General features: G+C 37.4%; 1 protein-coding gene across 4 annotated transcripts in view; it reads right to left on the bottom strand.

Moving 5' to 3' along the window:
* Rasal2 (RAS protein activator like 2) overlaps nt 1-22579 on the bottom strand; it is a 328009-nt gene that overhangs the window by 113678 nt on the left and 191752 nt on the right. Inside the window, exon 1 of one of the 4 annotated variants that reach the window (XM_045142449.1) lies at nt 17476-17567. The exons of the other annotated variants lie outside the window; for them this stretch is intronic. Within the exon in view, the coding sequence (XP_044998384.1) occupies nt 17476-17488 (13 nt within the window). The 5' untranslated portion in view covers nt 17489-17567. Of the gene's footprint in view, nt 1-17475; nt 17568-22579 lie in introns of those variants that run through there. 4 annotated transcript variants of the gene reach the window in all.

A 22579-nucleotide genomic window follows, 5' to 3' on the forward strand; every position in this document is an offset into this window, starting at 1 on the left:
ATTAAAAATCTGATAAGGGATTAATATCCAAAATATAACCATATAACTACCGCAAAAAATGAAATAGCCTGATTAAGAAATAGGTGAAGGATCTGAATGCACATTCTTCAAAAGACATAAAAATGACCAAGAGGTATATGAAACAATGTTAAAAATCACTAATTATCAGAAAAATATAAATCAAAACCAAAGTGATACATAACTTCATTCCCTTTAAGATGCCTTTTATCAAAAAAAAAAAAAAAACAACAAACAGTAACAAGTGTTGGTGAGATTATAGAGAAAAGGCACCCTTGTATACTGGTGGTGGGAATGCAAATTGATGTAACCACTGTGAAAGCAATATGGAGGTTCTGAAGTGATATTAAACTACCATATGACTTAAGTCTCTCCTTTTAGTATCTACTCAAAGAAAAGGAAACCTCACCATCTTAAAATCTTAAACAAGTAAGTATTCCCATGTTCACGGCAGCATTATTCATAATAACGATGATATGGAAACAATAAAAGTGTCTGATGACAAATCAAAGGATAAAGGAAAACACACACACACACACACACACACACACACATACACACACAGTACTCTGTCTTAAGAAAGAGAGGCCTACCAGTTATAACAACAACCTAGAGGACACAATCCACATAAACTAAACACAAAAAATGGTGCAAGCCATTCCTTTGCAGTGATAAGAGGCCCTGTCCTGTACAAGTCCACATATGCGCACACATATACAAATGAAAGAAAAAAATATAATGACCTCAAACAAAATAAGGCCCATAAAAATAAAGAGCAGAATAGTAGTTATTATGTGCAGGAGAAATCAAAAGATGTAGGTCCAAAGGCACTAGTTTAGAAGGATTAGTAAGTTAAAAAATTTAATGTGCCACATAAATATTACAGTTAATATTGTATTATAGTCTGGAAATAGAAGAGAAGGAGGGAAAGATATGAGATCATCGATATGTTAATTTAAGTATTTTATTTGTTTATTTGACAGAGAGAAAGAAGAAGGGAGGTAGGAAGGGGGAGGGAGGGAGAGAGAGAGAATGGGCATGCCAGGGCCTCTAGCCAATGCAAATGATCCCCAGATGCATGCACCACCTTGTGCATCTGGCTAACCTGGGTCCTGGTGAATAGAACCTGGGTCCTTTGGCTTTGTATGCAAATGCCTTAACCACCAAGTCATCCCTCTAGCCCTGGATATGTTAATTTAGTTCTATCTATTTAGCCAGTCAGATAGATAGATAGATAGATAAAACTATATATATACATATGCACATATATAATCAAAATATCATGTTCACAGTAAAAAGACCAGTGGGTAATAATAGTTATATAGCATACATATAATATCCTTGTAATTGTTTGGCAATTCCCAAATTGTTTTTACACCTTCCTTTTTACATTTGAAACTACAATTGTGGGCTATAGAGTTGGCTTAGTGGTTAAGCGCTTGCCTGTGAAGCCTAAGGACCCTGGTTCGAGGGTCGATTCCCCAGGTCCCACGTTAGCCAGATGCACAAGGGGGCACACACATCTTAAGTTCATTTGCAGTGGGTGGAGGCCCTGGCACACCCATTCTCTCTCTGCCTCTTTCTCTGTCTGTCACTCTCAAATAAATAAATAAAACAATTAAAAAAAAACTACAACTGTAAGAAATTCAATATATTTCCTGATGTCCAAATTGTTTACACACCAAGATGTATCCAGTAAACATCCTTGATTAAAACAACAAATTCCACCATCAAGTCTTCTTCTTCTTTTTCTTCTTCTTATTATTTTGAGGTAGAGTTTCACTCTAGTCCAGGCTGACCTGAAATTTACTATGTAGTCTCAGGGTGGCCTCAACCTCATAGTGATCCTCCTACCTCTGCCTGGGATTAAAGGTGTGTGCTACCACATCTGGCTACACCATCAAGTCTTTACTTTCCTGTGTTTATTACTTGAACCTGTTGTAAACTGAACTTTAATCTAAGAGTTGAAACAAAACAGGTGCATGGACAATATGTGAAATATGCTTTATTTGATCTGGAGTTTGAATAGCAAGAACCATTTTGCAGAACTGCATTCTCATCTATTTAGGAACTTTTATCACAAAACAATAGAGCACCTAACACTGATGCAACGTAAAGAAGAATTACAAAAAGATTATTCTCAGGAAGCAGATGGTCTATAGCCCTTTGATGGTATCCTTTTATCAATGAAACAACTTCATGTCTCTCATATATGCATGATTGGTTTATAAGGACATGGACTCTGTATTGTTTCACCTACCCTGAACTTTCTTCAGCACTACCCTGGCATGGGCCCATTTTTGAAGAACTGAAAATGTGGGGCACACCATGTGACTTGCAGATAAACACTAAAATGATGGTAGCATTCTTTCTTTCAGAAGTAGAGAATGCCCTTATAATTCTAGTCACAATACAGTAGTGACACTGGTCATTACTGAGCTACTAGTTATCACAGAAACTGAATTGCCATCTCAAATCAACATTAATAGTTTTACACAAGCAAGACAGGTAGGCAACTTGCATTTTATTTATTTATGTTTTTAGAGAGAGACACACACACACACAGAGGAGAGACAGAGAATTGGTGTTCCAGGGCCTCAGCCACTGCAATCAAACTCCAGATGCTTGTGCCAACTAGTAGACATGGACATGTGTGACCTTGCGCTTGCTTCAACTTTGTGTATCTGGCTTATGTGGGATCTGGAGAGTCTAACCTGGGTCCTTACACTTTGCAGACAAGCACCTTAACCATTAAGCCATCTCTCCAACACCAACTTTTAAACTCACATGCACTGAAGCAATTAAAAGTATGCTAAGCTTGGGCTGGAGAGATGGCTTAGTGGTTAAGTGCTTGCCTGTGAAGCCTAAGGACCCCGGTTCGAGGCTCGGTTCCCCAGGTCCCACATTAGCCAGATGCACAAGGGGGCGCACGCGTCTGGAGTTCATTTGCAGAGGCTGGAAGCCCTGGCGCGCCCATTCTCTCTCTCCCCTCTATCTGTCTTTCTCTCTGTGTCTGTTGCTCTCAAATAAATAAATAAAAATTAAAAAAAAAAAGTATGCTAAGCTTGTTTTCTGGATGTTTGTAAAAAAAATTTTTTTTAGTCACTACATTTACTGAGTGATGACCTCAGCTCAATTAACTGTTGTCAGATTTGACTGTCTCTCCAGATTTAAGGCGACAAAGTATCCTTACGATCTTTCTCCTTCAGATATTTTAAGCTGTCTACTACTTGTAAGTAGATTTTACTTCCTTGTTAGTAGTATGGTGATAACGTAAGAAGGCAGGACAAAAGAAGAATAAAGAAATTACTTGAAGCAACTATATTTCAGGAATTGTGATGATAAACTACTCCTTATTTATTATGTGGCCAGGACTGGTATGATTCTTTTATTTCCTTTTCCAAAAAGAATGGTGAGGAGGGCATTTTCTACTCTCTTCAAATTTTAAATAAACTGAAAATAGATTAAACATTTCCTCATTTCAAACAAAGAAGAAAAACTGGAGCCAGATAAATTCTAAGAGCTTATTGAAGAGGTGGGCTATTTCTGCTACCTCCAATTCTCAGTCCTTATAAGTAGGGGAACAAGAGGTCAGTGTCTAAAATGTCAGATTCTGGTGTTCTTGGTTATCTATCTATCCATGCGATTTTATTTACACACACACACACACACACACACACACACACACACACACACACACACACTGCCCCTAAGAGGCTGATTTGCACAGCCTGGTGAAAATGCTGAGGGGTAGACTTGCTGGTAAAATGCAACGAAGGCCAACCAAGGACTCTGATCATTATGGATTATATCACATGTCATAAAAATTTATACAATGAAGTAATAATGCCCATTACTTCAGGATGTGTCTTTATGAAAATATGGCCACTATAGATATAACTAAAGTGAGGTCAGTTTAGTGGACCATAATCCCATGACTGACATATTCATAAAAGTATGACATTTGGTCAAAGGCACCCATGTAGGGAAAACATGTGAAGACACAGTTAGAGTGATGCATCTATAAGATAAAGAACACTGAATTATCATTAAGGGCTGATGAGATGGCTCAAATGATAAAGTGCTTGCCATGCAAGCATGAATACCTGAGTCTGAATCTCCAAAACCCATGTTAGCAGCTGGAAACTTTGGTGGGTGTCTGTAATTCCAATGTGCCTCCAGTGAGAAGGAAGGTGGCTAGCCTCAAATAAGGAGAAGGCAAGGACTATCACTCAAAGACAATTATCCTTTATACACACACACACACACACACACACACACACACACACACACACACACACAATGGTACATGTATAACCCCCCCCAAACACATATATACCCAAGAAAAATTGTCAGTAAATACCATAACCTAGATGGTGATATTGAGGATATAGAAATGTCTAGGATAGAAACCACTGGAAACGTCTGTGAGGATTTTGAGACTGGGTTAATTGAATAAGAACATGCACCCTAAATTTGGGTGGTATCAATCATGGGCTGGGGACCTAGGCTGAAACAAAAGGGGAATATGTGCTGAGCACCAGCACTCTTTTCTCTCTGCTTCCAGATTAGAAATGCAAGGTGATCAATTGCCTCATGCTATGACTGCTATGCCTTCCTCATGGTAATGGATTGTGTCCTCAAACTGTGAGCCAAAATGAACCCATCCTTTCTAGTTTTGAATCATGGATTTCAGATCTCTAACACTAAAGGTAGTAGACAGGCTACAATAAACTCAGACATTAAATTATATGTGAATACAAAAATGAAAGTTCCTGCAAATTATAAAAGATATGCAATAATGCTCATACCAGCACAAACACCAAAAGCAAAACTCTTAACAAACCACAGTCCCATCAATGAGATTAGGTTCAAATATGAACCCTCAACTCCTAACTCTAAATTTATTTGGGATATTCAAGCAGTATAAAAGCAATATAACAGTCCCGGGTATGAATTACAACAACAATAGATAAAGACATGAAAATGTAATACTTGGCTTAAAAGTTCTAAATGAAGATGGAGAGATGACTCAACAGTTCAAAGCACTTCCTGTGTAAACATGAAGGCTAGAGGAAGCCTAAGAGACCATTTGAATGAGTTCAATCCCCAGGATCCACATAAACAGCTGGGTGTGGGCATGCCTACGTCTATAATACCAGGCCTGTAGAGGAGTAGAGATCTGAGAATCACCAGGGCTCAAGGAAAAAAAAGAAAAAAAACACCCAGCAAGCTTCAGGACTAGTAAGAGACTGTGGCTCAGATAAGAAACAGAGAATGCTGGTCATGGTGATGCACACTTTTAATCCCAGCACTCAGGAGGCAAAGGTAGGAGGATCACCATGAGTTTCAGGATATCCTGAGACCACACAGCAAATTCCAGGTCAGCCTGGGATACAGCAAGTTTGAAAACAAAAACAAAAAAACGAGAAAGAAGGGAAGGAGGGAGGGAGGGAGGGGTAGAGTGGGACACTCAACATTCTGCTCAAGCACTGCAGGAAAGTACCCGGTGCCACAGGTGAACACATGCATGGAGCACCACATGGGCACAAACATGTGCATATAACCCCCCACACATATAAAAACAAAAACAAAAAAATACTCCAAAAGAATGTAAAATGTGCCCTTTATATAAACTTAGAGGTGATCACTAATGTCTAGTTGTCAATTTGATGGGATTTAGAATCACCCTGGAAATAAATTTCTGTGAATATCTGTGAGGGATTTCTTTTATTAGTTTAATTGGGGTGGCATAATTCACTGGGGTGGGATTCTAAACTGAATGAAAAGGAGAGAGTTGAGAATTCATTACTCTCTTCTTCCTGACTGAGGCCACAGTGTGTGCAGCTGCTCCATGTTTTGTTGCCATGCTTTCCCCACAATGATGAACTGTAACCCCAAACTGTAAACGCAAATAAACTCTTCCATCCTTAAGTTGCTTCTTATCATGTATTGGTTATAGCAATGAGAAAATAACTAATTACAAATTATGAAAGTTAGTCTTACTGAGTATCCCTCTCTCCTAGCTTCATTCTAGTTCCATGTCAATACTCCTGATGTTTACTACCATTTACAATCAACTAAATCTTTTCCAAGTCAGGAACTGCATATGAGAGAGGATATGTGGCATCACTTAATGAGCCCATGTGACCTTGCTTAGTTTGATGATTTCTTAGTTCAAGCAAAATTGAGAGACAGAATGTAGGACACTAAGGGGTCTAGAAGAGATGGGGGAAGGGAGAAGGTAGGGTATATATAAAACCAATGACAGGGCTGGAGAGATGGCTTAGAGGTTAAGCGCTTGCCTGTGAAGCCTAAGGACCCCGGTTTGAGGCTCGGTTCCCCAGGTCCCACGTTAGCCAGATGCACAAGGGGGCGCACACGTCTGGAGTTCGTTTGCAGAGGCTGGAAGCCCTGGCGCGCCCATTCTCTCTCTCCCCCTCTATCTGTCTTTCTCTCTGTGTCTGTCGCTCTCAAATAAATAAATAAATAAATTAAAAAAAAAAAACAACCAATGACAGCATGAGCTGGTATTATAGAAACCTTCCTCCTCGATAGTAAACTAAGGTTACAACTGTTAAAAAATGGGTCAAGTGGGGAAGGAATCACCAAGGCCTAAGCGTCCTATAAAGGGTAGAGAGCTTAACCCTAAAACCATGGAAACTGGCTGATAAATCCCAGTGCCAGAACTGGGTTACACCCTGTGGTGGTTTGATTCAGGTGTCCCCCATAAATTTAGGTGTTCTGAATGCTAGGTTCCCAGCTGGTGGAGATTTGGGAATTTATGCCTGCTGGAGGCTTATGGGTATTATAGCCAGTTTCCCCTTGTCAGTGTGGCACATTCTTCTGTTGCTATTGTCCACCTTATGTTGGCCAGGGGGTGATGACTAGCTTCTACTCATGCCATCATTTTCCCCTGCCATAATGGAGCTTAGCTCTTGAGCCTGTAGGCCAAAATAAACCTCTTTTTCCCACACACTGCTCTTGGTTGGGTGATTTCTACCAGCAATGTGAACCTGAGTATAACACAAGTGATGGTGAGCTGCTGGTCAGGGAGACCCATGAAGTCCTCCAAGCAATGTAGACCATTTCCAAAGCACTTGGTTACGTGCCAGAGCTAAATGATAAGACCTATTGCTGAAGGTACTATAGAATGTGGACACAGGACATTGACAGATCATATTGTAACTTATAAGCAAGCCAACTTAACTCCTGGCTGGCTAGTCCTAGTGCTGGAAAGTGCTTTGTGAGCTGTTGGGGAATATCACCAATAGTGTGAACAAGCAGGGGACCCTGCAAGCTACAAATTCAACCAGATGGACAGGATGTACACACCTGTGCAATAGTGGCACATGGCCTATCTGGGTAATCAACAGCTTGCTGATTGGATAAAAGGCCCACTCAGTGGGATAACATCCAAGGCTCAGGAAACAGTGTGGAAGATCAGGCAGAAAGATTATAAGAGCCACAGCATGGGAAGGGTATCCTGAGGTACTGCCCCATCCACAGACTGACTGATGCATTCATGACCCCATAGTGAACATCATAACTCAGGAGAGTGCTCATTGGATTGGGGGCTGGAGGAGAGAGAAATAAGAGTATAACTTGACTGAAATATGACCAGCTCCAACAGGGTAACACAATAAAATTCATAGTTCATAATCAATAAAATAGTAGAGGGACAAGCTGGAGGGAGGAATAGGGCAGAGGAAGGAGTGAGTGGGTAGGGAAAGACAGAGAGAGGTGAGACAACTATGATTAAAATATGTTTTGTACTTACATAAAAACTGTTAATAAAAAATAGAAGAGGCCCAGGCATAGGCATAGTGGTGCATGCCTTTACTCCCAGCACTTGGGAGGCCGAGGAAAGAGGATCGCTGTGAATTCAAGGCTAACCTGAGACTACATAGTGAATTCCAGGTCACCTGGGCTAGAATGATACTCTACCTCAAAAAACCAAAAGAGCAGGGGTTGGGGGGAGGGCAATAAATAGAAGAGGGACTAGCTGGAAAGAAGGGACTCAGTGGAGAAGGCATATGAGAGGGGATAAAGGGAAGGTGGTGGGAGTAGACTATGATCATGGCATATTGTATGGATGTTTGGATGTTATCAATAAAAACTTTAAAAAAAAAAAAAAGTAAGTTAAAGCCAGCACGGTGGTACACACCTTTAATCCCAGGCAGAGGTAGAAGGTCAGCCTGGACTAGAGTGAAACCCTACCAATAAAGAATGTTAGTCTTGCTCCAATTAATCTATACACTCATTCTAATCCCTACTGGAATGGCAATTTGTAACATATTTTTTTTTATTTTTATTTTTTGCTGTGTTGAAGAGATTGATATCACAGTTCATTTGGAAAAGTAAATGCATGAGGAAAAGGCCAAACATATTTTAAAAGAAAAAAGCACAGGAAACTTGCTGCATCAAGAGAAATATATCAAAATATACAGTTATTAAAATATTGTGGTTCTGAAAAAAAGAATACAACAGATTCATGGATCAGAAGAAGAATATGGGAAAAGACAAAGACAGCTGAATAATGAATTGCACCCTTCAAACCAGCGTGGAAGGAATAACTCATTCAATAAAAAATGTTGACAAGCCAGGCGTGGTGGTGCAAACCTTTTAATCCCAGCACTCGGGAGGCAGAGGCGGGAGGATCATTGTGAGTTTGAGGCCACCCTGAGGAATACATAGTGAATTCCAGGTCAGCCTAGACTAGAGTGAAATCCTACCTCAAAAAACCAAAAAGCTGACAACTATGTTATTGAAAATGTTGCTTCATATAACTAGATAGGATGCAGATAAAGATCTAAACTTAAAGCATCCCTGAGAATGACAATAGAAAGGAGAGTACAGCCCAACATTCCCTGGAGTCAAATTCTTAGTTCCAGACAGAAAGGGCAATTATAGGCCAAAAAAAAAAAAAACCCAAAAAAAACAACAAAAAAAAACCAATTCTACCCAATTCTAGCTAGTGAACCAAAAAGAGTTCATTTAGGTTATTAACAAAATCATGGGCAATATATAGACAGCTCCCCCACCAAAGACGTTCTCCCTCCCACTTAGCCTCCCAAGACTCTTTAGCATACGCTCTCATTCCATGTGGGAATGTTAATGGGCCGAATCTTATGATGGTCTCCTAAGAGTGGCTACAGATTTTCTGTTTCAAAAGAGCAATGATGGGTGCAGAGATGGTTAGTGTTTAAGGCGCTTGCCTGTGAAACCTAAGGACCCAGGTTCAATTCTCTAGATCCCACATAAGCCAGATGCACATGGTGGCGCATGCATCTGGAGTTCATTTGCAGAGTCTGAAGGCTCTGGCATGCCCATTCTCTCTAATAAATAATTTTAAAAGATTACAAAACAGTAGTGATCACTCTCTAACCAGGAGGAAACAACCACACAACAGAGACACAGACTGAATAACAAACGTTAGAAGCTTCTAATAAAAAAATAACCTGAAAAAATTTGGGAGGTATTTAATAGCATCTAAAGAAATATGAAATGCAAATTATCTTTTGATTCTATTTCCAGGAACCAATCCTACAAAAAAACCAGCACCAACAAATAAGCACAACTACAAATATAAGTATGTATGACCTAAAGTTGATGATTTAAAAAACAAAAGCCAGGGGCTGGGGAGATGGCTACAGAGGTAAGAACCCTTGCTGGACAAGCATGAGGATCTGAGTACAATCTCCAGCACCTGTAAAAAGCCAGGCATGGAAGCAAACATCTGTAACTCAGCACTGATAGGGGAAGAGACAGGAAGACCACTGGAGCTAGCTGGTCAGCCAGTCTAACTGAAAAATGGCATAAGCTTCAGTTCCAGGGATAGACCATGTCACAAGGAAATAGGGCAGAAGAGCAGTAGAGGACACCAGATGTCCTCTTCTGGCCTTTGCATGGGGCACATACATCTACACACATACATGCATAAACCACATACACACCATAAAATGCTCAAAATGTCCAAACAGGATGGAACAGATACATGTATAACAGAATAAAATAAAGCTTTTAAGGGTATAAAGAATATATTCCTAAAATAAAAAGATGTTTTCTGTCTATTCTTTTACTTTTTAAATGATATCCTACAGAAATAGTATAAAAAAATAAAAGGTAAAGAATAACTATAAAATTACTCTATCAAGACTGAGAACACTGTCTGTAAGTACCTAAATAACTTACCCTGCTCTTAATGGTTATAATTCCTTACTATCCCATAACCACTGCCCTTGATTTAAGTGAACAATCTTTGCTTCTAAGATCAGGTTTAGAACCCCCATATGAACCATTCAATGTATGCTTTTTTGTTTCCTTTTCTTTAATTTAATATAAATGGTATAATAAAATATGTACTTTAAATTTGGCTTCTTTTACTCAGTATTATGCTTCTAAGATTTATTAATGCTGTGTCACAAATTTGTCCATTTTCATATCTGTATTCCATTACATGGCTATCTAATTTTAACCTCTATCTTAGTGATTATGTTTTCAAAGTTGTATTCAGTTTAGAGCCATACTTGGGCAAGTGTTCAATCTTGCACATGTAACCTCATATATATAAGAACACATTTTTGTATAGTCAGCATTATCTTCAGTTTACTAACAATGCTAAAGTATTTCCCAAAGCAGCTTTCTAAATTTTTACTACCACTTGCCATGTTCCCATTGCTTCATGTACTTGTCAATTCTGACATCAGGTTTTTAAATTTTGCCAAAGTTGCGTGGTGATATATTGTTATAGTTTTAACTAGGAAGTTCTTGATTAGACTAAGCACTTCTTCAAGTATATGTGATTATTTGTTTTTCTTCTTTTGAGACGTGCCTGTTATGTTTCTGCCCATGTTTCTAATAGACTTTGTCTTGTTAATTTGTTGGGATGTTTGATACATTCTGCCCCAGTTACTTTTTTTGGTTTGTGTAATTTGCCTCCTTGTTCTTTCAGCAGTGTCTTTTGTTGGGACAGAAGTTATTAATATCAGTATAGTAAAATGTATTACCTTTTTATTTTATAATTAGTACCATTCAGATTGCTTTAACACATTTTTCTATTTAAGGTCACGAAGATGCTATGAAATATCCTAAAAATTGTATTGCTTTATCTTTTACACATAGTCTACAATATACATAGGACTAATTTTTATGTAAGATGAGAAGACAGGATCCACTTTCATTTTAATTTTTCATATTGATATACAGTTAAGCCAGTTCCATTCATTAAAAGCCAATATTTTCATTTACCACTGTGCAGCATCAGTTTTATTATAAAGTGTACATTTATGAACAGACTTAGTTTTAGCTTCATTTTAATTTGTTGATGTATTTGTAACACAAATACTACTTTGACTAAACCCAAAGCACTTTAAATCCTTCCTATTTTCTTTAACCAAAGTTTATTTCATTTACTTATTTGAGAGAAGAGGGAGGAAGGGGAGGAAGGAGAGACAGAGAGAAAGAATGGGTGTGCCAGGACCTCTGGTCACTGTAAACGAACTCTAGATGCATGCACCACCTTGTGCATCTGGCTTATGTGGGTTCTGGGGAATTGAACGTAGGTCCTTAGGCTTTGCAGGCAAGTGTTTTAACTGCTAAGCCATCTCTCTAGCCCCTTCCTAGTCTCTTAGAACACATATTTGACTGAAGAGACTACCTTTAAATATTAAAGAACTAAGTAAAATGAAAATAGCCATATAAGTTTGACAGTGGAGAAACCTACTAGGAAGCTGTCTTGAGTCACAACAAGTTGTAGTAATGAAACAGTCATACCTTTCAGGTTTGTTATTTCTCATTAATTAAAATTTCATTGACAAATACACTGTGCAGTTTCTTCACAGCAGAATGTGCTTCTCAAAAAAAAAAAAAAAAAAAGGTAGTGAATAACCGGCTAGGTTTTCCTTTTATAATGAGACCCAGATAAACCTGGCTTCCGGTTTAAAATACCTTGCCATATGCAAAGCAAAGCCAAACAAAATAGTGTCACCAAGGCTTGACCTAAGCAAATCTACTAAGGTACAGAAGGAAACTGCTATACTAGAATTCTTCCTTTTATATTCTAATACAGAATTTCTGCATAAATAAAATAAAATAATGAAAATAGTAAAAAGTGTTTGGAAGGAAGACGAGTTTTTATTTCTTGTAATGATAGCAGTAACTCTTAGAACAACATAGATTTATTTGGAGAAAAATAAAAATGGTTACCTCTTTTGAAAATTTTTCTATAAAAGTTGATTACTGAGCATTGTTTTTATAGGAAAAGGAAATGAATAAAACTAAAACAATAAAGCATATTTCAAAATTTACCAGATATAGTTGTGCAAATAGTTACTAGTAGAATAATGCTGTTGATAAAATAAATAATCCAGCATTTATTATTTCAGGAAAATACAGTTCCATTTCACTGAACTTCAAAGAGAGACAAAGGGTCCCAAGTGGTATTTCAGCATGTCAGTAACAAACTTCATGCGAGATAAAGAAAATATTTGAATTATTTAAAAATCTCTTATTTCAGTTATGGAAGAGATTCATTTGAAAAAAAGCATGCCAAATATGCAATTCCTTTACCACATGCTTAATTTTCCATACTTTGAGAAAATGCTGATGAGGAGTGTTCTTTAACATACTAAAAAAATTCTTAGAAATTAGCTCTTGGCACATAAGAGATGATTATCTTCTGTTAATAAACATCTATCTTTTCTTGTCCTTTGAATAAATCTACTTCCCTTTATGTTTTCAAATAGCCCATATGTTTTTGTGGCTTTCTTGCATTCACTTTGACACATCACTGCTCTTTTTAAATTTCATTTCCTTTTTTTTCTTGACACAATTCCAGAGTGTTTGTAATCAAAGTTACTATAAAAGTAGGGATCCAAACATCTTACCTTTTTTTTTTTCTTATTAAAGGAACCAGAAATCTGATCAACCACACATTTTTCATTTGAAGTATTTTAGAAAAAAATTGTTTTTTATTATTCCTCATATAAGCTAAAGGCAGTATCTATTAATAGTCAATTGTACAGCAGTATCATTATGCTTTACAAAGTTACTCCATCACTGTTCAAATTGGATTTAAGACATCAGAGTTAACAACTTGTCCAACAGGTTGGCTACTGGAGGAGACACCTGGTATGAATGACACCTACTTGGCCTGGAAGCTTAAATTGCTTCCTTTTTAAAATCAGATAGCAGATTAGAAGACCCAGGTAGTTGTCTTCTTCAAAGAGTAAGTGTACACACAAACCTAAGTTTTCCAGGTATGTTTCAGCAACACATCTACTCATACAACACTGTAACCTAAAAAGGACATAAATGAGCCTTCCATAAATCATGTTAGTGACAAATATTCTTATGGGTTTCCTATTCACATGTTTAAGTTCACAGTATTCCCATTTCGTTTTAACAACAGGGACTGGGCATGGGAAAGGAGGATATCAGAGAAGACAATAATCTCATTTGGTATTTTAATTTCTGATCTAGTGAATTTTCTCTTCTCAAGTATGTTCAAAGAAGACATTCTGAGGAGCTGTATAAGCCTTTAAACAAAAGTAGATTCCACAATTAAATATGAAGTGGGTCAACAACACTTGAAAAATTCCAGATATAAGAGAATTCATTCTGCTTCATGACTCAGTTTTTAAATAATTATTCATTAGACATGGGCTCTAATAACCCCATGATTCTATATTTACAAGTCAAATATTTTAAGAGCATTTATGCAACTTAATGTAAGAATCAGGGGAGTATTAATTTGTAGTAGTTACCAATTTTTCATTAAAACTGACTGGAAATAACTAAACTGAACAGGCACGAGACAGCATAAAAGAAAAGAAGAAAAACAAAAAGGTCAAGACCTGCGCAGAAGAGGAAACACAGGTTTGAAAGGATAAGAATTTGATACCTCAAAAGTGTTAGCTAGGCCATGATGGCTCACGCCTTTAATCCCAGCAATGGGAGGCAGAGGTAGGAGGATCACCATGAGTTCAAGGCCACCCTGAGACTAGATAGTGAATTCCATGTCAGCCTGGACTACAGTGAAACCCTCCCTCGAAAAAACAAAACATAACAAAAAAAAAAGTTTTACATGCTCATCCAAACCTGTGCCCTTGGTGATATGCCTTCACTTTTATTTGAAGAGACTTCATTTCTAGGGATTTAACTGGAACACACAAGAGACTTTTACCTGAGAAGTAGAAAGAAAATTGTAATAGAAAAGGAAAAATAGTTCCTTTGAAAGACTCAAAGTTTTGATCAACTATAGCTAAATACTTATTGCAGGGTGCCTTTACCATCTTTGGAAATTTAATATATAAATCTCATTTACATAGATATATGTAGTTCACAGATCAAAAAGAAATCTAGTGGGAAAAAAACTAGTGGGAAAAAAAATCATGAGTAGTTAAAATGGGCCAACATTCTAGAAAACCCTGATCAAATGGTTTTATATACATTAGTGTTTCTCTTCTCTCTTTCTTTTTAGAAAATATTTGTTTGCAAGAATGGGGCGGGGGAGGGAGGGAGAGAATAGGCACACCAGGGCCTCTAGCCACTGCAAAAAAAAAAAAACAAAAAAACCTCCAGAGGCATGCACCACTTTGTGCATCTGGCTTTATGTGGGTACTGGGGAATCAAACCTGAGTTGCTGGGCATTGCAAGCAAGTGCCTTAGCTGCTGAGCCATCTCTCTAGCCCAAGGTGTCTCTTTTTCAAGCTACTCATTTCACTCTATTCCCATTTAAAAATCTGCCTTGCCGGTGCGCATGCCTTTAATCCCAGCATTCAGAAGGCAGAGGTAGGAGGATCTCATAGAGTTCAAGGCCACCCTGAGACTACATAGTGAATTCCAGGTCAGCCTGAACCAGAGTGAGACCTTATTTCGGAAAAAAAAAAAAAAAAAAAAAAAAAAAAATCTGCCTTTTGGGCTGGGTGTGGTGGCACAGGCCTTTTATCCCAGCACTGGGGAGGCAGAGGTAGGAGGATCACTGTGCATTTGAGGTCATCCTGAGACTACACAGTGAACTCCAGGTCAGCCTGTGCTAGAGTGAGACCCTATCTTGGATACCATTCCCCCCCGCCACTGCCAAAAACAAAAATCTGTCTTTCATCACAAAATGGATACTTTATTACTATTCTCCATCCTAGAAAGTATGTATCTGCACAATCATTCATATTTAGAAAATGAACATGTTTCCATTAAGTATATACTTTCTTTTTTTTTATTTTTTATTTATTTTTTTTAAAATTTATTTATTTATTTGAGAGCGACAGACACAGAGAGAAAGACAGGTAGAGGGAGAGAGAGAGAATGGGCGCGCCAGGGCTTCCAGCCTCTGCAAACGAACTCCAGACGCGTGCGCCCCCTTGTGCATCTGGCTAACGTGGGACCTGGGGAACCGAGCCTCGAACCAGGGTCCTTAGGCTTCACAGGCAAGCGCTTAACCGCTAAGCCATCTCTCCAGCCCATATACTTTCTTTATAATGCAGAGTAGTGCAACTTAATCATTAGGTTGGTTGGTATTACAATGATTATGCTAATAAGACAGTTTCAACTTAAGTGATAGCAAGGGATGTTTTCTGATTGTTCCTGACATCGAGACACAGACAGTCCAAAGGTCCATCTTCATCTCCCTCATTATCATGCAATGTATAGATGCTCCAGAATACATACAGCCATGCTTTTCCATGTTCAAGGCAGGATAAAATCTAAGCTCTATGTAATAAAACAAAAATACGACTAAATTGGAGACCATTATGTCTTCATTTTCACAGACATCACTACTCTTGTAAAGAGTATGCTTTAGTAATGGATTTTCCAGGAACACAGTCTCTTGTTTCTTACTGGTAGAGAATTCACTTTGCAATTTGTTTTCTGAGATAGCCCAGAGCAATAATGAAACTATTGCTTACAACTTCCTGCCTATCTCCCACAGACTTGTACTAGTACTTCACTTACAAAGATCTAGCCACACACTGGAATGAGCAGGTAAGGTTGTAATTCAAAGGACAACATCCCTGCAACAAAATCAAGCTAATTTGTTCCCAGGCATTGTAAAGAGCCATGAGGGATCCTCTTGACTCTTTAATGCACTAGAATAGGAGTGGCTTCTCTCATTACCACAATAAGTCTCAAAAAAAAAAAAAAAAGAGAGCAGCAACCTTCTTAGAAACAAATGAAATTGTATGAAGACAGATGTTCATTGTCTGCTGTAATTCTCAAGATCATCTACTTAAGTTATCCTCTAACACATATTTCAGGAGGTGCAGTAACAGAGAACACAGATGCAAAGAAACACCATTGGACTTCGATTATACAAACAGCAAAAAAACCCAGTTGGTCCAAATAATTGAAATCAACACAGGAAAGAAGTGAATATGAGTAAAAAATTGCTTTAAGTAAAAGAGATAAAAGTATAAAAATGGATATTTTTATATAGGAAAAGTCTTAATAACTTATTCAGTATATTTCTAAGTCTTAAAAGTATAGAAGAAATTCAAAACAATTTTAAAGTTTTAATTTCATACATTTATTAAAGCAGTATAAAAACTAATAATTTCCTTAACTAAAAGCCAGTTTTCTCTAGTAAATATGTTTTATTACTGCTTTTATTCAAGACTATGTATCAGTAATGACTTGATAATACCTAATCTTCAATATTTGTCCCCTTAATATTTTAATTTGTTTAAAATGTATTCGATCTATGTAATAATTCATCATTCTTGAGGTCAGCAAATCTAGTGTAGATAAAATATAAAGTTTAAACATAACTGGTACCATGTAAAAAAACATTCAACTGAGAATTAGGAAAGATGTTTTTCCTTGAGCAGATACTAACTAACCCCTTAATACTTTAATGTGCTCTCTGAAGGGGAAAAGACTAGGCTGTAGATATAATCTCTAACTCTTCCTTCCAGGTTTAACTTTCAACAAGTCATTCAGTTAAAAATTCTAAATTGTCACTTATTGGCAGAAGATATTAAAAGTCAACATTTGCAAAAAGAACAAGCTTGCTTGTCATACGAATTCTCTTACTGTTGTTTATGGATCCAACCTGTTCAACTTTCCGAATGACACAATTTGTAAGTACTAAAGAGATTTAAGCAGCACCGTCAAAATCTTGTTGCTGGTAAGTACATACTAACTCCCTCAAACATGAGCTTTACCAGTTCCCAGGTATCTTGATATCCCATGAAGAATTTTCAGGCCAATGTAGAGTAAGAAGCAACTTCATGTAACATTAATAAAAGAACAAGCAAATGCTGTAGTGCTAATGTTTGTAAGGTCACTATTTGAATCTCAGATGGCTATTCCTGTGTTGAATTTCGTATTGGAATGCAGATAGTCTCTACACAGGATTTCTGTAAAACCACTACTCACATATGTAAATAGCTAGTACATTTGTGTAATAACACGCATTCCTCTAATTATATATCAACATTGATTTCCAGCAATTCTTACCTGAGATCTGCATTCTGTGAAGTTTCTGGGTGTTGCTAACATGATCTTTACAGAATGCCAGTCAGAAACTCAAAACACTTCGTGTACTGTACTTCTTGTGTTTGCTCATGCGCTCTCTTCTCCCTTTTTGCTCTCACCCTGTGCCTCAGACAGTTTGGAATGCAGAAAAGCAAGAGCCAATGCCAATCAAACTCATTCCCGCCTGCTTTCTTTTGCTAGAGATCACTAAACAATAGCCCTTTTCCTTCCTCACTCACCAGTATCTCTTTCATTAGCATTGGGTACAGACAATCTACTTCAGGAGAAGCAGTGGGAATTACTGAGCTAGGTAATTCATTTTCTGTATCCCAAGGGTGGGGGTGGGGTGGGATGTGTGCTGCTTTCTGTGTGTTTTAAGAAGTATTTTTTATATACAATTTTAAAATCTGGCCCATCTTTTAGGCTAGAAAATAATGATCTTATTTCAATGTCACTGTGAATTAAAATAGAAACTTTTAAAGTACAAAAATGAGGTAAATTTTAGTTGGTGAAGACAGAACTCTAACACATACATGTCAATATCATAGCTCATCATAATAGAAATATCTCACATTGATAAAAGAAAGTTTTTATTTCCATAAAGCCCTTTGTTCATGTCTTATTTTGGAATTTCATTTTAAAATAAAGAATAATAATAAATAGAATAATTCTACTAAGCTAATTTTCTATTAAGTCTGATGAGATAATAGACAATAACAGTCCATTCGACAATGTTTGAAAAATCAGACTACTTTCTGGGTATTTTTCTCCATTCCAAAAATGGAAGGTAGGTTAACAATGTTTCATTATTGGAATGATGACCTAACACACTGTACACCTTCTCAGTTTCTGGGGCATCATGTCAAGATTGATCAATTAAAAAATTCATAGTTTGAATGCTATATCAGATAATGGCACAGATAAAAAAATGAGAAGGGCACAGTTTCATTCTATTACTTACTATATGACAGTGATGAAATCATTTTGCACTCTACCTACTTTCTATTTATAGCTATGTACATAGGTGTTATGTGTAATTTAGTTTACATAGAAGACATACATGTATACACACTGTCACACATGTATACATATGAATGTATGGATATATACATATTCTTTGGCACTCTTTTTGGTCTCCTGATTTCCTTCTCAAGTTTCCGTAAGTTAAATAACATTTTTTTTCTTTTTTTAAAAAAGAAAATTTTTTAGTAAGCACATGAAATAATGGGCCCTTTTATGACATTTTTATATACATGTATAACATTGTGTACTGTATAAATGTGTACCCCATTACCTGCTTCTTTGTAAAGTTTTTATTTTTAATCCCATAATAATTTTGGTTCTATGATCTAGTCTTATTTTCTTTAGGAGTATGCTGATCTAATGCTATATTTTTGTTTACCTTAATTTTGTTTCCTACTTCTATTTCATATAAACTTTAACTATTTTAACCCCTGCTGCTACTCAAATATGAATCACAGGGGAAGAAAGACATAAACAGACATTGTGTGTGTGTGTGTGTGTGTGTGTGTGTGTGTGTGTGTGTGTGTGTGTGTCTGCCTGCCTATGAAAGACTTCCATTCCACAGACTTCTACACTTTTCTTATAAAAACAAACCCTCAGTCATTTCCATATATGTTTTGTCAAAGCTACATTTTATTTATTTGGAAGAGAGAGAGAGAAAGAGGGAGGGAAGGGCAGGCAGGCAGATAGAGAAAAAGTGAGAATGGGCAAGCCAGGGCCCCTAGCCAATGCAAACAAACTCCAAATGCATGCACCTCCTTATGCATCTGGCTTTATGTGGGTCCTGTTGATGGAACCTGGGTCCTTCGGTTTTACAGGCAAGCAACATAATCACTAAGCCATCTCTCCAGCCCTAAAAACTACATTATTAATTGTGGCTTATAGCTGACCTTATAAAAATGCAAAGCACAATGTAATCACTTTAATTGTTATTTTAAGAAAAGCCTAAGAAATAGGTCATGATTGCCGTAATTCTAATTAAGAGCAAGAACAGTGAGTCTAAGTCAGAGTGAGACAGGTTTCAGTTCAAAACAAAACAAAACAAAACAAGCAACACAAGTTTTTGCAATATGTAAGCAGTTCTTGAAGGGTATGCCTGCTACAAGAGTGAGTTCCTAGTTCTTCTCATGCTGATGACCAGCCATTTGATGTATGCTGTAGCTTAGCAGCTCTCAAAGCATGTTACCAAGCAACACTGGTGTTGTTGTTTATAGTACAGTAATAGCATTTTTCCAAATGCCAAAAAGTTCATATGTATAATCTTCTCAAGTGTAAGGTTGTCTTTTGAAGTATTTTGTTAACACATTAGAACTTACTACTCTTTATTACTCTTACAGAAACCTAAAGGTTTAAGGTTAATTATAAGAATATTCTATTGTGTTCTTCAACAACCAATTTTACCACCTGAAGTTCTAAAACCTGAAAGAAATATGAGAACCACTGTTGAGGAAACAATATTTCTTAAGTACAAATATGATGTTATTCAATTATCCAATACTCTTCAAAGGAAAGAATATACCATAACTATCAATTTCCATACTAAATCTTTTCTACAAGTATGCATTACTATTTTTAACAACTTGTTTTGCTCCTTCCAGTCTTGCAGTTGCTGCTTCTCCTAATAGATATCCTTCTCTTGCACGATTTTCCTGTTATAGTCTTGTTTATTTTTAAAACACAGATTTATGATTATTTTCTTAGTATGGGTTACCTCTTTTCCTACCCAAAGTTGGCCACATTCACCTCTATCTCTTTTAACTCTGCTCTATTTTTTTTCTTTACACTCCTTATTTTACTTCATCTATATTAAATAGGTGTTAATATTTAAAGTCTCTTTTCCCCATCACAAGGAAAGGCACTTCTGTCTTGCTTCCTTCCCACTGATCTCCAGAGCTTTGGAAAGCATACTTGGCAGTAGTAGGTAAGCAATAGAAGGATGGTTAGAAGAATATATTTCATTTACAAACCTTCTTAAAATGTCTTACTTTAACGGCAGCATGAATCAGTACCACAGAAACATTCCTCCTGGATAGCATACTAAAAAATATAACCATTAATAAGGGTGTGGGGCCATATTTCCCTGGGCAGAAAGGCCCTAGTGGGGGGGGGGGTAGGAAAAGCCTAATTCTAAAACCAAGAGCTCTGGATTGTAATTCCCAGCACTAGAACTGGGGTAAACCCACAATGAGCTGTTGGACAGTGATAGACATATAAGGTCTCACCAAAAAGCACTTGGTGACTCACCAGAGCTAAATGGTTAAGACCCTGTTACTGAAGACACCACAGGCCATGGTCACAGGACACCAAGAGGTCACACTGGAACTTAGAAGGAAGGTGGGTCGCTGCTGGTAGTCCTCAGTATTGGAAAGTGTGATGCAAGCTTCTGGAGGATCATGGCCACCAACAGCATGAACAAGCAGGGAATCTGCAAGCTACAAAGTCAACTGGCTGGATAAGATGTACACAGCCATGCAATAGTGACACACAGCCTATATGGGTAATTGTTCTCTGACTGGGTAAGAGGCTACTTCAGTAGAAGAGAACTTATACTTGGCACTAAGAACCAAGTCAGAATCAAATGGATACAATGGTTATAGACTCCAGACAGAAGCTCCCACTTGTCTCTGGCCAAGAAGAGTTGCTATACCTACCAAATATCTCTTAAATTACACTTATCCCCTTTAATCCATGCTGCTCTCACTCCTGGCTGAAGAATGTGTTCTTTATACAGATGACAGTAAAAAACAGAGAAAGCCAAGATCCTTTAATATGACAAGAAGAGATAGCTAACTGCCTAGCACGAGACAAGCCATCTCTAGCACATCTGCCAGGAGACATTACAGAGACAGTAGCAATTTAAACATAAGTGCTGCTTTCATTGCTAACCTGACAACCTGATCCAGGGAGATGGCAATGGACACTGAGGATACTCAAAACTCATTGAGGCAGAAATTCAGAAGATGCAGACAGCTTAACACTAAAGAAAACTTGCTAAGGCTCAGGGAACATTGCAGAAGAGAGGGCATAAAGAACCACAGGGTGGGAAGAAGTATCCTGAGGCATTGCCTCTCACAGACTGACTGATGTACTCATAACCCTATGGTGAACACAATACCACAGAGGAGGGCCCTCAGTGGGATAGAGTTGGGAAACAAGAGCTATAAAAGAATAACATGAGGGGAATGTGGCCATCATATAATTTGTTCATATAGCAACGTTTATAATTAATAAGGAAATCTTAGTTCACTTCAGTATAACTGAAAAGTAAGGACAATAGCACATCTATTTTCTGATTTCAGAGGTGTAACAAGTAGTTAATTGAAGGCAACAGAATTAATTATCAAGGAGATAGTTACCTCTTTATTTATCCAAGTAGGGCCTACTTATGAGAGGTAAAATCCTGACAGAAGAAATTACCTCTTAGAGTAGTTTTCACCTTATCTTCAAGACTATGAACCCACAGTCAGGTGTAATGTTGTCAGGAAAATGCAACTTCTCAGGTAGAGACTGAAGAGATCAATAAACTTTAAATTTCTCCTCCAGTACTGGGGAGTTCTCCAAATACAGAATCATGAGTAAATGCTTCACTAGATAGCCATTAATTAACAAGATGGGCAGTGGCTGAGGTCCAGTACAATTCAAAAGATCTCTCCCTAACCATGAACACAGTTTCTTTTAATGCCTTCCCATAAACCAGCAAGGCAATCTAAAAACTGTGGTCTTCCCACTGGATTCTTTTAAGAGTTCCCCTTAGAAAAAGAAGCCATTGTTTATAATTAGAATGACAAATGCTAGAGTCACCCACTTACTCAGAAATGCCACTAAAATTTTAATTACTTTCATTGTAGATGGTGGAATCAAAGCATAATACACAGACTCATACATATTTCTACTCTGATAAGACTCTATACAGAACAGAATATCTATTACTCAGGGTGAGCATGTACTAGTAATGTTCAAAAAGGTCATTTACCAAACAGGTGACATCTGTGAGAGTCACAGCTTTCTTTTAAACTCCTTGTTAAGAACGTGAGCATTGCCTTGCTCTTCCAGGTAAGATGGT

Source organism: Jaculus jaculus, chromosome 1, assembly GCF_020740685.1.
Source record: "Jaculus jaculus isolate mJacJac1 chromosome 1, mJacJac1.mat.Y.cur, whole genome shotgun sequence".
In the NCBI taxonomy this organism is placed as follows: Eukaryota; Metazoa; Chordata; class Mammalia; order Rodentia; family Dipodidae; genus Jaculus; species Jaculus jaculus.